The sequence below is a fragment of the Oncorhynchus gorbuscha genome, linkage group LG10 (assembly GCF_021184085.1).
Source record: "Oncorhynchus gorbuscha isolate QuinsamMale2020 ecotype Even-year linkage group LG10, OgorEven_v1.0, whole genome shotgun sequence".
In the NCBI taxonomy this organism is placed as follows: domain Eukaryota; kingdom Metazoa; phylum Chordata; class Actinopteri; order Salmoniformes; family Salmonidae; genus Oncorhynchus; species Oncorhynchus gorbuscha.
Window position 1 is genome coordinate 39,815,735 of NC_060182.1, and position 20,079 is coordinate 39,835,813.

Genomic DNA, 20,079 nt, shown 5'->3' on the forward strand with positions numbered 1-20,079 from the left:
TATCAGAAGCTTCTAAAGCCTTGGTCCGAAGTTTACATACACTTAGGTTGGAATCACTCCACAAATTTCTTGTTAACAAACTATAGTTTTGGCAAGTCGGTTAGGACATCTATTTTGTGCATGACACAAGTAATTTTTCAAACAATTGTTTACAGACAGATTATTTCACTTATAATTCACTGTATCACAATTCCAGTGGGTCAGAGGTTTACATACACTAAGTTGACTGTGCCTTTAAACTGCTTGGAAAAATCCAGAAAATGATGCCAAGGCTTTAGAAGCTTCTGATAGGCTAATTGACATCATTTGAGTCAAATGGAGGTGTACCTGTGGATGTATTGCAAGGCCTACCTTCAAACTCAGCGCCTCTTTGCTTGACATCATGGGAAAATCTAAAGAAATCAGCCAAGACCTCAGAAAAAAATGTCCTCTGGTCTGATGAAACAAAAATAGAACTGTTTGGCCATAATGACCATCGTTATATTGGGAGGAAAAAGGGGGATCCTTCAAGCCGAAGAACAACATCCCAACCGGAAGCTCGGGGGTGGCAGCATCATGATGTGGGGGTGCTTTGCTGCAGGATGGACTGGTGCACTTCACAAAATAGATAGCATCATGAGGGAGGAAAATCATGTGGATATATTGAAGCAACATCTCAAGACATCAGTCAGGAAGTTAAAGCTTGGTCGCAAATGGGTCTTCCAAATGGACAATGACCCCAAGCATACTTCCAAAGTTGTGGCAAAATGGCTTAAGGACAACAAAGTCTAGGTATTGGAGTGGCCTTCACAAATCCCTGACCTCAATCCTATAGAAAATGTGTGGGCAGAACTGAAAAAGCGTGTGCGAGCAAGGAGTACAACTGTACAAACCTGACTCCGTTACACCAGCTCCGTCAGGAGGAATGGGACAAAATTCACCCAACTTATTGTAGGAAGCTTGTGGACGGCTACCCGAAACATTTGACCCAAATTAAACAATTTAAAGGCAATGCTACCAAATACTAATTCGGTGTATGTAAACTTCTGACCCACTAGGAATGTAATGAAATAATTAAAAGCTGAATTAAATCATTCCCTCTACTATTATTCTGACATTTCACATTCTTAAAATAAAATGGTGATCCTAACTGACCTAAGACACAGAATTTTTACTAGGATTAAATGTCAGGAATTGTGAAAACCAAACACATTTCAACTCAGTTTAAGGTGTATGTAATCTTCCGACTTCAACTGTACATAGACGTACAGTGGCCCATTATCAGCAACCATCACTCCTGTGTTCCAATGGTACATTGTGTTCGCTAATCCAAGTTTATCATTTAAAAGGCTAATTGATCATTAGAAAACCATTTTGCAATAATGTTAGCACCGCTGAAAACTGTTGTGCTGATTTTAAAGAAGCTGGCCTTCTTTAGACTAGTTGAGTATCTGGAGCATCAGCATTTGTGGGTTCGATTACAGGCTCAAAATGGCCAGAAACAAATAACTTTATTTCTGAAAGTCGTGAGTCTTTTCTTGTTCTGAGAAATGAAGGCTATTCCATGCGAGAAATTGCTAAGAAACTGAAGATCTCATACAGCGCTTTGTACTACTCCCTTCACAGAACAGGGTAAACTGTCTCTAACCAGAATTGAAAGAGGAGTGGGAGGCCCCGGCGCACAACTGAGCAAGAGGACAAGTATATTAGAGTGTTTGGTTTGAGAAACAGATGCCTCACAAGTCCTCAACTGGCAGATTCAATAAATAGTACCCACAAAACACCAGACTTAACGTCAACAGTGAAGAGGCGACCCCGGGATGCTGGCCTTCTAGGCAGAGTTGCAAAGAAAAAGCCATAACTCAGACTGGCCAATAAAAATAAAAGATTAAGAACACAGACACTGGACAGAGGAAGATTGGAAAAAAAGTGTTATAGACTGACGAATCTACGTTTGAGGTGTTCGGATCACAAAGATCATTCTCGAGACGCAGAACAAATGAAAATATGCTGGAGGAGTGCTTGACACCATCTGTCCAAGTATGGTGGAGGCAATGTGATGATCTGGGGGTGCCTTGGTGACGGTAAAGGGGGAGATATGTACAATGTAAAATGGATCTTGAAGAAGGAAGGCTATCACTCCATTTTGCAACGCCCTGTGGACGGCGCTTAATTTGAGCCAATTTCCTCCTACAAGAGGACAATGACCCAAAGCACAGCTCCAAACTTTGCAAGACCTATTTAGGGAAGAAGCAGTCAGCTGGTATTCTGTCTATAATAGAGTGGCCAGCACAGTCACTTGATCTCAACCTTATTGAACTGTTGTGGGAGCAGCTTGACCGTATGGTACGTAAGAAGTGCCCATCAAGCCAATCCAACTTGTGGGAGAGGCTTCAGGACGCATGGGGTGAAATCTCTTCAGATTACCTCAACAAATTGACAACTAGAACGCGAAAGGTCTGCAAGGCTGTAATTGCTGGAAATGGAGGATTCTTTGACAAAAACCAGGTTTGAAGGACACAATTATTTAAATTAAAAATCATTATTTATAACCTTGTCAACGTCTTGACTATATTTCCTATTCATTTTGCAACAAATTTCATGTATGTTTTCATGGAAAACAAGGACATTTCTAAGTCATCCCAAACTTTTGAACGGTAGTGTAAACATTATTAAAGTGGCCAGCGATTTCAAGTCTATGTACAGTGGGGAGAACAAGTATTTGATACACTGACGATTTTGCAGGTTTTCCTACTTACAAAGCATGTAGAGGTCTGCATTTTTAAAAATCATAGGTACACTTCAACTGTGAGAGATGGAATCTAAAACAAAAATCCAGAAAATCACATTGTATGATTTTTAAGTAATTAATTTGCATTTTATTGCATGACATAAGTATTTGATACATCAGAAAAGCAGAACTTAATATTTGGTACAGAAACCATTGTGGAGAGGTTGTAGTCTGTTTGATTGAGTGTGTGGACAGGTGTCTTTTATACAGGTAATGAGTTCAAACAGGTGCAGTTAATACAGGTAATGAGTAGAGAACAGGAGGGCTTCATAAAGAAAAACTAACAGGTCTGTGAGAGCCGGAATTCTTACTGGTTGGTAGGTGATCAAATACTTATGTCATGCAATAAAATTCAAATGAATTACTTAAAAATCATACAAATGTGATTTTCTGGATTTTTATTTTAGATTCCGTCTCTCACAGTTGAAGTGTACCTATGATAAAAATGACAGACCTCTACATGCTTTGCCCTGCAAAATCGGCAGTGTATCAAATACTTGTTCTCCCCACTGTATATTGGGCAGCAGCCTCTAAGGTGCAGGGTTACGTAACCTGGGTGGAAACTGCCTAGTGATGGCTTTTTAACAGTCTGATGGCCTTGAGATAGATAAAAGGTTGTGAGGGTTTTAGGTGCCAAACCAAATTTCTTCAGCCTCCTGAGGTTGAAGAGGCACTGTTGCGCTTTCTTCACAACACTGTCTGTGTGGGTATATTAAGTCTACATCAGGAATCACATCATGTGTAATGGAGACAGAACCAGAACTTTGTCTCCAAGCATGTTAGGTTTGTTTTGATTCTTTTGTTGTTGTAAATAATATTGTGTTATTCAAATGTCTCTGTATTAATAACAATGTATGGCAGATCTGCTGGGCAAGATCAGAGTGTATAAAATAAGCCTATGGATCAGAGATTATAGGAACATAATGGCACATCTGTAAAGGGTGGGGTTTGGCAATGAAGAAGTGGGTTATGCACAGGAGGAAATCATGTTGGGGAGGGCTCTGTATTGTATTGGTGAGAGGGGACTGTGCCAGTAACACTCACCATGGTGTCAGATCAGATCGGATGAGGTACCAAACCAGCGGAATACCTGCATTCACCAGCACACCTCACTCCACAACCCACAAAATGCACCTTCTCCCCTATCCCCATCCCCAAGGTTTGTCATACAAACTGAAAAAAAGATACTTTCAAGGTGGAGGATCTCATTTGATTGCTAGAGATCTGATCCACTCACTGCTAGTTGAGATTATGGTTGATTGAGCACATCTTCTACATTTTGTAAAGGGTTATTTCTTCCATATAATAAGATATAAAGATGAAATGATCTACCTATTGAATTCTGCCTCTTGTGTTGCTTCTTTGGTGTTCATTCTTTCCTATGAACAGAATAAAATAAAAAAATCAGCATGTAAACATTACAGGAGATTTGACAAACAATCCATGAGATACATATTTACTTTTTTATTGTGTAGCCAGTTTTATATGTAAAATCTTTAAACACAAAACAACAACCAACATATTAAACAAAACAACACAAATACAAAACCACATAGGGAGATCTTTCCTGATAAATTCTATGCTATTTCATGCCATAGTATTCTTTTTTGTGCCCTTAGTAAGGAAACACAAGAATCATTCCCATATATTTTTGGAGTCTGTATTACTTTACTCCAGCCTCTTTGCTAAGATGAGTTAATATGATATTGTTTTGATCAGCATACTCATGAACATTGGCTTACTAGAGCTTTTCCAATGTTTCAGGACCTGCCTTAACACAGACACTATACTTAAACATACTATTTTAACCTCTGTCTGGTTAATCCCTCTTATTTAAGCCTTGTCACTCAACAGTCTTGGTGGAATCCAGCCATGGTATCCAAGGCCATCTCCCATGCACTGTGAGGCTTTTTCCCCATAGGGGGTGCACAACATTTTGCCCAATATTTGAAATAATATACAACCATTCTAAATCCCTTTGCCACACAATTCTCACGTTTTCACAGGTGTCATTACTAACCTTTAACAGCATTTTGTAACACAAAGAGGCTGATTGTATAGAGGTTGGTAGTGAAAATAAATCTTCTACAACATTGTTGCCTTTGGACATTATCAAATCAAATTATATTTGTCACATTCGCTGAATACAACAGGTGTATCTTACGTGAAATGCTTACTTATGAGCCCTTAACCAACAATGCAGTTCAAGAAAGAATTACGAAAATATTTAAGAAATAAACTAAAGTAAAAAATAACAAATAACAAGGCTATAAACAGGGGGTACCGGTACAGAGTCAATGTGCGGTGGTACAGGTTAGTCAAGGTCATTTGTACATATACACTACTGTTCAAAAGTTTGGGGTCACTTAGAAATGTCCTTGTTTTTGAAAGAAAACCACATTTTTTTGTCAATTAAAATAACATCAAATTGATCAGAAATACAGTGTAGACATTGTTAATGTTGTAAATGACTATTGTAGCTGGAAACGGCAGGTTTTTAATGAAATATCTACATAGACATACAGAGGCCCAATATCAGCAACCATCACTCCTGTGTTCCAATGGCACATTGTGTTAGCTAACCCAAGTGTATCATTTAAAAGGCTAATTCATTATTAGAAAACCCTTTTGCAATTATGTTAGCACAGCTGAAAACTGTTGTTCTGATTAAAGATGCAATAAAACTGGCCTTCTTTAGACTAGTTGAGTATCTGGAGCATCAGCATTTGTGGGTTCGATTACAGGCTCAAAATGGCCAGAAACAAAGCACTTTCTTTTGAAACTCATCAGTCTATTCTTGTTCTGAGAAATGAAGGCTATTCCATGTGAGAAATTGTTAAGAAACTGAACAGCGCAAACTGGCTCTAACCAGAATAGAAAGAGGAGTGGGAGGCCCCAGTGCACAACCGAGCAGTAGGAAAATTACATTAGAGTGTCTAAGAATAATGGAGGCCACTGTGTTTTTGGGGACCTGCAGAAACATTTTGGTACCTTTCCCCAGATCTGTGCCTCTACAATCCTGTCTCTGAGCTCTATGGACAATTCCTTCAACCTCATGGCTTGGTTTTGCTCTGACATGCACTGTCAACTGTGGGACACTAAATAGACAGGTGTGTGCCTTTCCAAATCATGTCCAATCAATTGAATTTACTACAGGTGGACTCCAATCAAGTTGTAGAAACATCTCAAGGATGATCAATGGAAACAGGATGCACCTGAGATCAATTTCAAGTCTCATTGCAAAAGGTCTGAATACTTGTGTAAATAAGGTATTTATATTTTTTATACATTTGCTAAAATGTCAAAATCCTGTTTTTCCTTTGTCATTATTCATATTGTGTGTAGATTGGCGAGGAAAATGTCAATTTAATCCATTGTAGAATAAGGCTGTAACGTAAAAAAATGTGGAAAAACACAAGGGGTCTGAATACTTTCCGAAGGCACAATAAATAAAACTATGCCTTAAAGAATTTCAAACTAGTAATGACAAACCTATTCAAAGTAGTACAATGGCCAATATACCACGGCTAAGGGCTGTTCTCAGGCATGATGCTAAGCGGAAACCCCAGAGGTGCCTTATTGGTATTCTAAACTGGTTACCAATATAAGTAGAATAAACATATTTTTGGATCAAACCCGTGGTATATTGTCTGATATAGACACGGCTGAAATGCTGTTTCAGCCAAAGGGTTGGCGAAAGTGTCTCAAAGTGGAATCGTGTTGATTTTTTGCATTTCTTCCATCCAGAGGGCACGTGTGCTCCACATCACACAACTGGAGACAAGAACTGTGACTTGCTTTCCACTCCGGAGCAGGGCGCCATTGAAAGGAGTGATATCTGGAGTTGAAGATTCCCAGTGTCTGTGACTCCCGCCATTTGGTGCAACGCAGACCCGGTGGAGAGTGTGGTGAAACAGAGAAGATACTGTCTGTACTACTGAACTTTGATGCAGTCTTTACCAGATAAAGTGAAGTTGGGATGTGTCAGTTATCCTGTAAGAGCTTTTGTCCCAAATCCATTATGGTGTTTTAGGCGTAAAGTTCATGGTCATGTGGCAGCAGTGTGTAGGAAGGAGACTCCTAGATGTGAGAAGTGTGCAGGAGGACATGAGACAAAGGAATGTGTAGTATCAGTGGGAAAGGTTGTGTGTGTAAACTGTAGGGCTACCCATGGTGCTGGAGATCAGAGGTGTCCGGTGATAGAAAGGCAGGTTCAGCTTACCAGGATCAGAGTAGTGCAGAAGGTGTCGAATGTTGAGTCAGTGAAGAGAGTAGTAGAGGAAGATGGGTCCAGGGCGAGGGATCCTAAGAGGATCTGTGAGTAGGCCGAGGACAATAGTGATAGGAATAGCATTTTCGAGGTTGTTTATTTGGCCGTCATGGCCATGGTTGTCAATAGTACCGCAGGAATGGAACGGAAATCACAGAGGATATATGTTGGCCGTGACAGCTGCAGAGAAGCACTTGAGTGTACAAGATTTTACTGCCGAATAGTTAAAATATGTTTTGAAAGATAGTGTCCCATCCTCCCAGGCTGCTGGCCTGGAGTAGGATCAGGTAAGGCCAAATTAGTGGAATAGGGATGAGGGTTTTAATGGGTGCAGAGTTAGTCGGTATGGCAATTTTTTCACAAAATGTAATGAATTCATACTACAGCATTGTGGGCTGATACACAGCCAATATAATAGGTGGCGGCGTGCACCTATAACATTTGTTTGCGGACCGCCATAATACCAAAGAAGAAGTCTGACCGCACCATCAGTATAGAGAAAGGCTGCCGCTCGGTGGTCAAGTTGAAAAGAGAACTGCAGCAACACCCGGAAGTTGAAGGAGGATGTTGTTGTAGAGCGCGCTTTATCGTACTTCGAAGCTAGCTAATTCCGTTCTTAATGATTTTAACACGACTTTGAGCATGTAAAGTGGTATGATGCGAGTATCAAACAAGATGGTAAGCAAATCAGTCAGCTTGTTTGTAGCCGATTAGGTGGCGTCACATGGCAAAATGGCTAATTATGCTATCTGCCTAGCTCTGGCCCAGTGCAGTTGTCACTAGTTTACCACAGCCACAAAGTCAAAAATGGGCTATATCGTAAAAGTACTTATTTAGTTTCGAAATACGGGTTAGTCATAGGGGTAGCAGTTTGGTTTAGGTTAGGTTCAAAATCAGATTTTTAAGAAATTTTAGAAAAAGGCGAGGTTTAGCCATAATTGTGACTGTGGTAACTACTGACGACCCTTACGCGAGGCTTGAACTTTCAATCAAATCAACTCCCTGAATCTTTTTCATTCATGCCTCCATAGTATGTTTTTCACGCTTTGGTTTAATGATTGGTTTCAACATACTTTTGTTACTCACCAAAGTATAAATGTTGCTGAGGAACTTGTATCTCAATGTCGCCAAAGTAGACTGTTTAGCTGTTGTCCTTGCGCATGTGTTGTAAGCGCATTGACCACACCACAGCTAGACTGGCGGTAAACAAATTGTTCAAAAGTTTAGGTCGTATTTTAGGAAAACGATAGTTTGCACATGCATAGAAAACTTCGTTGTCACTACGAAAATTATAATATAATGGAGGGATAAATGGAAATGCGCACGGCGTTAAAGAAGACTTTGGCTGCATATAACTAAGCTAAGCTAACGTTACTAACTAACTGCCTAGGCTAGCTGCTTTTAACTTGTGAAATATCTGATTGTCGTCAGCATACGTACACCATTTACGTTGGTGGTCAGTGATGTTGCCACCGTACTGATCTTTGGTTCAGTTTTCAGCCTCGAACATCTTGAACACAGTATAGACTAGGTTACATTCTATGTTACCATGAAGGATGATGACACTAAGCAAACAACTTATCTGTCAAGTGTGGATGCCACGTTGACATGGCCTACCTTATTTGTGTTACCAGATATTCAATATTTCTGTCTTTAAGTAAAGGTTATGTCTCTTTCTCCACAGCCTTTGATTAATCCTCCTAGGGCTACAAGACCGGAGTGAATAGACCTCCCTCATCCCAACAGTCTCACTTGGACAAACTCACCATGTTGGTGACAGCCTACCTGGCCATCGTGGTCCTACTGGCGCTATGTGTCGGTCTGGAGCTCACGGCACGTCGCCTCACCCCGCCTCAACCCACTCCCTCTGCTGTGGGCACCAACCCTGCTTTCCGCCGCTTCCAGACCCTGTTCCTAAGAGGCTACCTCCTAGCCCTGTGGGCTGACTGGCTGCAGGGGCCATACCTCTACAAGCTGTACCGTCACTACAGCTTCCTGGAGTCCCAGATAGCCATCCTGTATGTCGTTGGCCTGGCCTCCTGTGTGCTGTTTGCCCCCGTGGCCGGCTGGCTCCCTCAGGTAACAATAACGAAAACCACGAAATAAATACATTCAAGACTTTTTAAAATGTGTATCCTCAATAATTGTTTTATGTATGTATTGTTGTATGGCTAAATATATATATTTATTTATGCATTAATTCAGGTCCTGGGGCGCAGACAGACCTGCCTGCTCTTCTGCGTAGCCTACTCAGCCTGTTGCCTCACCAAGCTATCCCGAGACTACTTTGTCCTTATCGCGGGTCGCATGCTAGGGGGCCTGTCCACCTCTCTGCTCTCCACAGCCTTCGAGGCCTGGTACGTGCATCGACATGTGAACGCCCACGACTTCCCTAAAGAATGGATCCCCAGCACCTTCACCAAGGCTGCTAGCTGGAACCATGGACTGGCAGTGGGGGCTGGGCTGGTGGCTAACATGCTGGCTGAGTGGCTCCACCTGGGGCCTGTGGCTCCCTTCCTCCTGGCTGTGCCCTGCCTGGGGGCCTGTGGCTGGGTGGTGCTGACTGACTGGGGCACGGAGGAGAAGGGAGGCCTGGAGGGGGACAAGACGTCATTGCTTGGTCCTGCTGCTTCAGTGCCCCTGGCCCGGGCATCAGCACGGGCCCGGTTCTGGCGCAGCTGTCAGGAATGTCTCCGCTGTCTGTTATCAGACAGACGGGTGATGCTGCTAGGAGGTGTCCAAGCTCTGTTTGAGAGTGTACTTTATATATTTGTCTTCCTGTGGACCCCAGTCCTGGACCCCCACGGCCCTCCGCTGGGCATTGTCTTCTCCTGCCTGATGGCAGCCAGTATGGCTGGGTCCCTGCTCTACCGCCTGGCCACATCCACCCGCTACCGCCTCCAGCCTGGTCACCTCCTCTGCTTCTCCATGCTGCTTGCATTTTTCTCCTTCTTCATGCTTATCTTCTCCACTGCCCCGGGCCAGCCCAGACCCCGCGAGTCCCTGCTGGCCTTCCTGCTGCTGGAGCTGGCCAGTGGCCTCTACTTTCCCGCTGTCAGCTTCCTCCAGGGGAGGGTGATCCCGGAGGAGAAGAGGGCCGGGGTGCTGGCCTGGTTCAGGCTGCCTCTGCACCTTCTGGCCTGCCTGGGGCTCCTGGCGCTCCATGGAGAGGTGTCTGGGACTGGAGGGGGTGAGAGTGGTAGTGGAACTAGAAACATGTTTGGGGGCTGTGCTGTTATGATGCTAGCTGCACTCTTGGCTGTGGTTAGTCTCTTTACTCTGGGAAGGAATGATGTGGATCTCAGACTAGAGGGGCCCAAAGGAGAGGGAGAGATATGACATTCAGAGGTCTTTATTGTCCCAACAATGGACAATGACTAGGAATACAGTTACTGCTTTGTTGACAGATGAAGACTCATTTGGGAAATTAAAATGAACTTTTGAGGGACTGAAACCTGACATTTAATCAACCAAGGATTGACCAATATTAGACAATGATTTAAAATAATCTGGTACCGGTAAGGTATATATTTTTGGTTACAAGATTTCCTGATATTTGTTTTCATTTTGTTAACTGGGACTAGCAATTGTTTCGCTATATTGTTGAGTATATGAAGAAAAATATGTTCTTAAGTTATTATACTGCAGTCTGCGTCATCTCTCTTATTTTGAAGCACACTTGCATACACACTGACGCACATGCTGGTGTAATAATGTTGTGCCAGTAGGTGGTGCCAGTCTTGCTCCAGGATGTTCTTCATATTCTAGCCTGTACATGCTGTAGTGTTTATCAACTGCGTTGTTCAGGATGTACCACTCAGCCACGGCAGAACGGGGCTTACATCACTAGCCCAGCTGCTCGCTTCGGCAGAAATATCACCCACTCTCATATCATTTAAAACAAGTACAAATATATCAATTCAGTCTTACTGCTTATGATGAAAGCAACTGTGAAGTCAATCAGTGGGCATGTGTAGCTACACTAGTTCTTGACATTGTCAGTAGTGTCCAAAAGGGGGAGAAATAATATTATAACTAGCTTGTTGCGTGGATGAATATCGGGGCCATTCCATTATCAATGCCTGTTTTGGTATACAAACATTTGCTATTTTGACTTATGGGGCTTGCTAGGTACATTGTAGTAATTAAACACCAATGTTAAGGGTGTTTAGATTCTGAATGGATACTTAATGTGTCTTGGAGAGGCGTGTATATTTCCCTTGTTCTTTTTCGCTTTCTATTCTCCAGAACCTTCAGTAAAATAGGACATATTGTAAATATGGAATAAATATGATTTTAATATCGTCTTTGTCATTGTGTGATCCTTTTGAATTGCAGTGATAATGTTAGACAGATTCAGGTTGTGATACTACACATGCACTTGCTGTCCAGTTTATTAGGTAGACCACCCCGTTCTCAAAAATGGATCGCTCCAACAGACAGTGAGTCACTTGGCCCGTGGCTTGTTATATAAAGGGGTGATTGGTTAGCACTCAAAAAGCTTACTTCGTTATTCTATGTGTTTTATTATTTTCACTGCATCAGGGATAGCGTACGCAGGCGTTTTGGCTTTACAGCCGCCTTCAGTATGTGTAGGTACAATTTTATTTTAATTTGACTATCAGGAATGTGGCTTTTCTTTGGTCTACCTGTGTACAAATTAGTCACAAAGAAATAGAATTATGAGATTGGGCACGATGGGCAACTCACAAATCAATGGCCCAAGGTGTCCGCTCACCTAAATGCATCATATCAATTCAAGGACATCAGGCAAAGCCATTCATAAGTATGTGGGGTCAACTCATAAACGACATGCAAAATTTGATATGGACTAATTCTTTGTGAATAATTTGTAGACCGGAAAAGCTTCATCCCTGGCAACCCTGATTAGAAGCACTTGCTGCTCATCTGTGGATCTTTACAAATGCTGTTTTGAATGAAAGAATATTGTACCTCACACACGCTGAAGAAGGCTGTAAAGCCAAAACGTCTGTACTCTCCCTGAGGCAGTGAAAATAATTCAACAGAATAATGAAGTAAGCTTTGTGACAACTTTTTGAGTGTGAACCTGTATGTTTATCTGAATTCGCAGGTTTTGCGCACCAGCCAAGCTTCTGGAAGAGCCCTATGGTTCTCTTTTGATTATAAAAATCTAGAAGACAGGCATTGAGGTATTCAGTTACTGAGGTTGCTGCAGCACCTCCTGATAAATTGAAATGAAAACATTTATAATAACTTTGACTTCACCCCCAACATCTTCCGGCGGCCACGGGCGTGAGGAACGGCATCTCGAAACACAACTTGTTGGTCCTTGTCACGAATGAGCTATTGAGGCAGACTACCACACCGGTCTCCACTCCTATCAGCTAAAAACAAGTAGCGGCTCCAGTGGGCACATGATCACCAAAACTGGGCAACTGAGATGTGGAAAAACATTGCCTGGAACATGACGGCAAATTCAGTTTACTTGAGTGGCCCGGTCAGTCCCCAGACCTCAACCCAATAGAGCATCTTTGGGATGAGATGGAACAGGCTTTTCACAGCATGAATGTACCACCATTCAATCTGCAGCAACTGCGCGATGCCATCGCATCAGCATGGACCAACATCCCTGTGGAAGGTTTCCGACACCCTGTAGAATGCCCTGAATAATTCAGACTGTTCTGGAGGTAAAGGGGGGTCTGACCCGGTACTAGATGGGTGTACCTAATAAACTGTCTGGTGTATGTAGATAAAATGCAGGCCTCTTCTAGTGTTACATGAATGTTATTAGTAGGAGCTTCAAATATTTTCGTGAATGTTATTAGCCTTTCATGAATGAATGCCGAACGCTGCATCAGTGCATTACCTAAACATGGAACATTTTAAACCAGTGATGCTTTTTCTGGCTCTTTAGTTAATGGAGAAAATATATGTAATTTCAAAACGAGAGAGAAAAAAATGTTTTATTTTTAGCCTAAGTGCTACAGACAGAGAAGTAGAGGGCAAAGATGTAACATTCAGATCATGTATTCCCATCTACGTCACCCTCTCTCCTTTTATTTTTTATTTTTACTGCAGACCCAATATTCCAGTTCTCTCTGGCCCTATCCTCACATACCGATACAGCATCTGCCCACCCCTTTTTGCTAAGCAGTTTGGTACTGTCCAAGCTTCCCACAGCACTGCTGCTTCACCTGGATTTTGCTAGAATGTTCCTTTTTTGGGGGGTGGGGGGTCTGTGAGAATCCTAACTGCGTGGGCTGTTGGATTAAGCCACTGCTGCAGCATCAGAAGGGGTTTAATCTACGAGAAGCAGCAGCAGAGAGAGACACTATTTCCCAGGCTCTATCTTACCCTGTTGTCAGTTCTTTTACTTGACTGTACAAGAACTGCTGGGCATCAAGGACACATACAAGAGAGGATAGAATATCAAAGGAAGGAGGAAAACAGAGCTTGTTTGACTGGAGCAGAGATAAATAAAGCATCCTAGTGCCTGTTGCAGACACCAGACACAGCCATTATGACCCAGGGCAAGGTAAGGGCTTTACAGATACATCCTATAGATCTCACTGTATCCTCATTCATTCCCATGCTCATTCTGCAGTAAACCCATAGTCAAAAAAAAGGAAGGTTCTTGGCTTATATTTTTTCATTTCAGTGCCTGTGGTCCACAATGTTACGTAATCATTGTGGCAGCATGTACGTAGGCTGTACCTGTCGCTCCATCCTCTCACCTGCCTCTGTTGAGGAGCTCATCTCCTTGTGTTGCTCAGTAATGACGCAACGTCTCTTCGGCAGCAGAGGATAGTATTGTCATCAGAGAATGGCAGAGTTGACGAAATGACAGCTATAAAACTCAATTGTATGGAGATGGAGAGAGGGTAATGTTCAACCTGCGTCACTATCCTTTAGTCCGGAGACACGGACAAACCCACCCATTATATATAACCGTAAGTGTTGCTGTTATGCATTGAATCATAGCTGAGGAAGTTAAAGAAATTGTATTAGCCTACCCGTACTAATGACTGTAAATGAGATCACAACAGATTTCTATTTTTATGTAGGAAATATGGAGAGTGAGGAGAGGGATATTCATTGGCACATTCATTAGCCATCTGGACAGTGTTGTGTAATGATGACTCATTCACTGATCCTGGATCGTCTACACCCACAGTGTGGAGCTATGCTACAGCAGAGGGTTTGTCTAAGGACCGATCTCAGTCCAAATCGTAGTCAGCAATCAGAGCATCAGATCAGATTTCAAATTAGTCCCAAATTGTAAATCTGAATTCATCGTATTTGCTTTTAAAATGTGGATTTAAAAATATATATATTGTTGTTAAAAAAAGGAATTTGGATTAAAAAGTTTCAGCTCAAGTTTCTCCGTTGATTAGTGGCTCATAATCATCCTCTGTTGTTTTATTAAGATATATTTTTATTTCCAAACAGCTATTTAGTCCTGATTCGTTATCTTATGTACCCTCAGCTTACAGTCGCAAACAAGGCTGCTGAAGCAGGAGAGAAGCAGTATGGCACTTCAAGTGGAGAAGCAGGAGGGCCACCAGCCCCTCCCACCTATGAGGAGGCCACTGGCGCAGGTGAGAAAGGTATGTCAGTGTCGCAGAAAGAACTGTCATTTCTTCACTCCTCTCTCTTTATGAACAAAAGTGTGAAAAAACAACTGACCATTTACTGTGTGTGTGCTTGTGTTGAACTTGTCAGCAGGCATCAGCGGCAGCCCCTGTTACAGTGGGGCTTATCCTAGTGATGGGGAGATGCTCACAGAATTCAGCTGGAGTGATAAAAACATCCGACGGATCTTTATCCGCAAGGTAGGCTATGACTATAGCTATTAGTACCTTATTACCTTATCACCCTATTACATTGCACTACCTATACAAGCCAATTACTACTATAACACTACCCCATTACTACATTATTACTACCGTATGTTAAGGCCATACAGATACTATATGCTATTTTTTAAGCTGTGTCTTTCATTACCTCCTTTTGGTTGTCCCCGTTACCCCCGTTTTAGGTTTACGCCATCTTGATGATTCAACTTCTTGTCACTCTTTCCATTGTGGCTCTCTTCACATTCTGGTACGTGTTCTATAACCTCTAAATACGGATGCTACTCTCCATCCTTCTATAGTTTTACCTGGTCAGGCAATAGATGGTCATGACAATCGCAGGAAGTCCTACACTTTGATACAGTGGTGTTACATCACTGTGCACCAGACATAAACCTGTCACAGGTGCTAGATAGGAAGCAGCAGTTTACCATAACAGGCAGGAAAACACACACAGGAACAAGTACTTTGATGAAAATGGTCAAACGTTGCATATTTACAATTATTTTTGGTCCCTTCATCAGTGAGCCAGTGAAGAACTACATTCAGACCAACCCTGGATGGTACTGGGCTTCCTAGTAAGTCACAGCTTTGATCTTGCATACATCACTACTATGTTGATTTCATTCTGAAAGTACTAAAATATGTGTTATTTCTTCACACAGTGCTGTGTTCTTTGTCACATATATTACACTCGTCTGCTGTCCTGGACCAAGGTGAGTTTACAGTGTTAATGTGTGTGGTGAACACACCTTCAGTTATTATGATACTAGAGAATGTATCATTTTAGCAGAATTTAACGACAGTACTTATTATGTTTGATTTGTATTTCCTACAGGAGACAGTTTCCATGGAATCTGATCCTGCTCGCCATCTTTGTACGTATCATAGAGTGTTGGAAACAATCCATATCTTTACAACATTTATACACATTGTCCAAAGACTTTGAAGTACTACACATAATTCAGAATCACAGACTTCTCCTTTGTGTGACCCCTCTTTCTCGGTAATGTCTGTTCACTTTGTAATCTCTCCTGTTGCAGACCCTCTCTCTCTCCTATATGACAGGGATGCTATCCAGGTACAGTCTCCCATAGCTGTGTCTACAGTTTGTTTTGTCTCCGTTGTCCACTGTGCTTTGCATGCCTGCTTCTTCAGACTTTCAGTATGGCTGCATGATGGTTAATTGCAGCCAGTTAAACAGCTAACGTGTTACATTAAATTCAGCTAAGGTCTTGGTGAACAGCTAATAAGTAAAATCAGGTGGGTTAAATTAGTTTTGGATCGAAAACACGTATGGGTTGGTAAATGTCCAGGAAGAGGTTTGGTGCAGCCCTGCTTTAACCAGTGTCAGTGTCGATCAGATATGCCACAGGTATACTTGGGCTTAGTAACACTGTTATACATTTTAGGCTTGCTTAGTTACTGCGTATTCACCAAAATAAGTCATTAATATGTTATTCCTGTATGAAAAAATATATATGTTATTTCTTAGTAAATAAATACTTGGAAAATAATTTCTGTACCATATCTTCCCCCCTCTAATAGTTATTACAACACCAAGTCAGTGGTGATGTGTTTGGGTATTACTGCTATGGTCTGTCTTACTGTCACCCTCGTCAGCTTCCAAACCAAGGTCAGTCTGCCTGTGAAAAAGGGAATTCTATCATTTAATAGGATCTCTGTGCTTCTATGATTCACAATTGGTTATAGGTTGTTATTATTCCTCAATGGCCAAGTTACCTTCTCTTTTGCTGCCCTATCTTCCCTTTTTTCCCCTATTCAGTTTGATGTGACATCATGCCAAGGCGTATTGTTTACCTTCTGCATGGTCATGATGGTGTCTGGACTGGTCCTGGCCATTGCATTGCCCTACGGATATGTAAGTTCTAATAATAATACACTTTATTTGTAGAGCACATTGTCACACATGAAAGCCTGCAAAGTACAGTGCTATACATAGCAGGAAGTATAACTACCCTAATCAGAAACTATATAATGAATGAGGTGAATGAGTAAATGCAAGTGGAGACTAACATGAGGAATTGGCAGCGTTTAGACAGCCCCCCCCCCACTAACTAGTCTTTTGACAAATCAGATCTTTCTCAGAGCTCATCCGATTGGTCAGAAGACCAATTAGTGAGAAAAAAAAACCATCAAGCATACAGCTGCGTCAGATATATCATATCAGCTTGTTTTGTGCTCCAGGTCCCCTGGGTGCATGGTGTCTATGGTGCCTTGGGAGCGTTACTTTTTACCATGGTAAGTGTAAAACCTATATAGTCTGTTTTTACTTGACAGTCCATCAATGACAAAGAGAGATGTACAACTACTGTAATACTTAAAACTCTTTTCTCCGTTTCAGTTTTTGGCATTTGACACCCAGCTACTGATGGGGAACAAGCGCTACACAATAAGTCCAGAGGAATACGTCTTTGCCACTCTCAACATCTACCTCGACATTATCTACATATTCTCCTTCTTCCTGTCCCTGTTCGGAACAGAGAGGACAAACTGAATCCACCTCCAGGCCAGCATCTCAGCTTTTCCATCCAAACACGGCCCGTATTCATAGTCTCAGAGTGGTAGTGCTGATCTAGGATCTGCTTTGGCATTTAGATCACTGTGAAAAGTGTCATACACACAGGGGGGATATGATCCTAGGTCGACACTACTCGGAGACACGGTATGAATACAGGCTCTGATCTCACCAGATGTATTGTACACAACCCATTGATCCACCACTTCTTCCCACAGTCTCAGCTTAGTGTGATTTTCCTCCCCCCTCTAGCATGATATGGACCTATACTACTTTATTGTCTGCTTAGCTGTCAATCTCCAGAATGTACAGTACTTTTCACCTATAGGGTCGGCGATCTATAGAATTACATTGCTAACGGTAGATAGGTGTGAAAAACACATGCAAAACACTGAGTCTGTCTAAAAGCTAGAACGGTAGGTGTTTTTGTCTTATGCAGATGTGATGTCCTTGCTTTCTCCCGTCGTTTAACAACAACAGTCATGAATGACACTGCTCTACAGGAGCTTATCACCTCTTATGAAGAGGAACGTAAAAGTATCTGCCCCGAAAGGCATGAATATCTGAATATCTTTCAGTGTAGCAACGTAGACATCATTGTGCTTAGTTCATCAGTAGTGCACTAGGCTACATCCAATTCCATCAGTGCATAACACATTGTGGTGACCCTCAGCTTTAGAGTAGAGCGAGAGAGAGTAAAGTAGTTCCTTTTTTTGATCCAAACATGGGAAATTGTTTTATCACTCAGCATCGTCAATAAATCCAAAAAGGACAAGACACGTATCCATGACAAAATAAATTAAACACATCTTAAGACACATTTAAATCAATGGCATCTGTGCACAGCATGTACAGTGGTTTGTTGTTTCTCCTCCAGTCTGTCAACTCTTAGCCTACTGGTTGAAATCTCAAAGGAACATTAGATCCGGAGCATGCATGCAGGCAAGTCAATCCAATTCTGATTTCATTTGAACGTAGGCAAATTGCTTGGCTTTCCTTAGCTGCTTTAGACGAAACATGAGTTCATCTAGTTGCACTAAAACTGGAGATGTAATGCAATCCTGTCAATATGATGAGCCATAGTCCAATGATGTCAGTAGGGGTTTACTCACCACCCTTCTCTTTCTTTGTATCATTCTGTTCTGTATTATTCCCTCCATGTTACAATTTTCCAGCTAGGTTGGCTGCTATTTAACTCTTTTAAGTTTTTATTTATTTACAGATAGCTAAACGGGAGTCATCCCACTGGACACAGATGTCAATCCAATGTCTATTCCACAATGGTTCAACGTCATTTTGTTGAAATGACGTGGAAACAACGTTGATTCAACCAGTGTGTGCCCAGTGGAATGTATTTAGAATCTAAATATATGGCTCTGGGACTGGGTTAAACCAATGATTCGATACATATGCTTTGCTAAGCATGTTTTGGGGGCCAATCTTGAAAACCTTTACAATGTGGGGATGTGGAAAATATATGTATTTGCTCCAGTAGTTAGTTATACAGTGCCCTCCATAATTTTTGGGACAGTGACACATTGTTGTTGTTTTGGCTCTGTACTGTAGCGCTTAGGATTTTAAATTACACAATGACCATGAGGTTAACATGCAGACAGTCAGCTTTAATTTGAGTGCATTTTCATGCATAGCGGGTGAACCATTTAGAAATTACAGCACCTTTTGCATATAGTCACCCCATTTTAGGGGACCAAAATTATTGGGACAAATTCCCTTTATATGTGTATTAAAGTAGTCAAGTTTAGTATTTGGTCGCATATTCCTAGCACGCAATGATTAGATCAAGCTTGTGACTCTACACACTTGTTGGATGCATTTGCTGTTTGTTTTGGTTGTGTTTCTGATTATTAGACATTCATGGTAACATTCATGGTAAATAATGGATTGTGTCATTTTAGAATAACTTTTATTGTAAGTAAGAAAATAATATGTCTCTAAACACTTCTACATTCATGTGGATGCTACCATGATTACGGATAGTCCTGAATGAACCGTGAATAACGATGAGTGAGAAAGTTAGACGCACAAATATCATACCCCCAAGACATGCTAACCTCTCACCATTACAATATCAGGGGAGGTAATCATAGTAGCATCCACATTAATGTAGAAGTGTTTAGAAACATTACATTCTTATTTACAGTAAAAGTGACTCCGAAATGACACAATACATCATTTGCCATTCATTTCTATTGGGCACAAAATAATCTGAAACACGACCAAAACAAACAGCAAATGCATCCAACAAGTTGTTGATCAAAAGTTAAATGTAATTGTTGCGTGTTGGGAATATGGGACAAAATACTACACTTTTGACTACTTTAATCAATCGAATTTTATTGGTCACATACACATGGTTAGCAGATGTTATTAAGCGAAATTATTGTACATATAAGTGAATTTATCCCAACACGTTGGGTCCCCTAAAATAGGGGGGACTATGTACAGAAAGTGCTGTAATTGCTAAACGGTTCACCCGCTATGCATGAAAATGCACTCAAATTAAAGCTGACAGTCTGCACTTCTAACCTCAAAGTCGTTGTATAATTTCAAATCCAAAGTGCTGGAGTACAGAGCAACAACAAAATCACTGTCCCAATAATTACAGAGGGCACTGTAAATTGATGGCTTAACCTCGTGACATAAT

At 41.6% G+C, this 20,079-nt stretch overlaps 2 protein-coding genes across 5 annotated transcripts; both read left to right on the forward strand.

Annotated features, from left to right (window-relative positions):
* Positions 1 to 7,541: 7,541 nt before the first annotated feature.
* Positions 7,542 to 11,344, forward strand: LOC124045154 (molybdate-anion transporter-like). Its single transcript, XM_046364397.1, has 3 exons — positions 7,542 to 7,718; positions 8,725 to 9,119; positions 9,246 to 11,344. Exons 2-3 carry the CDS (start codon positions 8,808 to 8,810, stop codon positions 10,377 to 10,379), a joined length of 1,446 nt encoding a protein of 481 aa, XP_046220353.1. The 5' UTR covers positions 7,542 to 7,718; positions 8,725 to 8,807; the 3' UTR covers positions 10,380 to 11,344.
* Positions 11,345 to 11,572: 228 nt separating this feature from the next.
* Positions 11,573 to 19,492, forward strand: LOC124046080 (protein lifeguard 2-like). Of its 4 annotated transcripts, none has more exons than XM_046366070.1 (12): positions 11,573 to 13,557; positions 14,509 to 14,620; positions 14,748 to 14,854; positions 15,061 to 15,125; positions 15,400 to 15,453; positions 15,541 to 15,591; positions 15,714 to 15,753; positions 15,919 to 15,956; positions 16,424 to 16,511; positions 16,662 to 16,757; positions 17,084 to 17,137; positions 17,241 to 19,492. In XM_046366070.1, the coding sequence occupies exons 1-12, from the start codon at positions 13,543 to 13,545 to the stop codon at positions 17,391 to 17,393; spliced, it is 873 nt and encodes a 290-aa protein (XP_046222026.1). In that variant the 5' UTR covers positions 11,573 to 13,542; the 3' UTR covers positions 17,394 to 19,492. The 4 variants fall into 4 exon arrangements, with proteins under 4 accessions (XP_046222026.1, XP_046222024.1, XP_046222025.1 ...); XM_046366068.1 differs by having other exon boundaries at positions 11,574 to 13,557; positions 14,509 to 14,629; XM_046366069.1 differs by having other exon boundaries at positions 11,574 to 13,557; positions 14,745 to 14,854.
* The last annotated feature ends 587 nt before the right edge of the window (positions 19,493 to 20,079 follow it).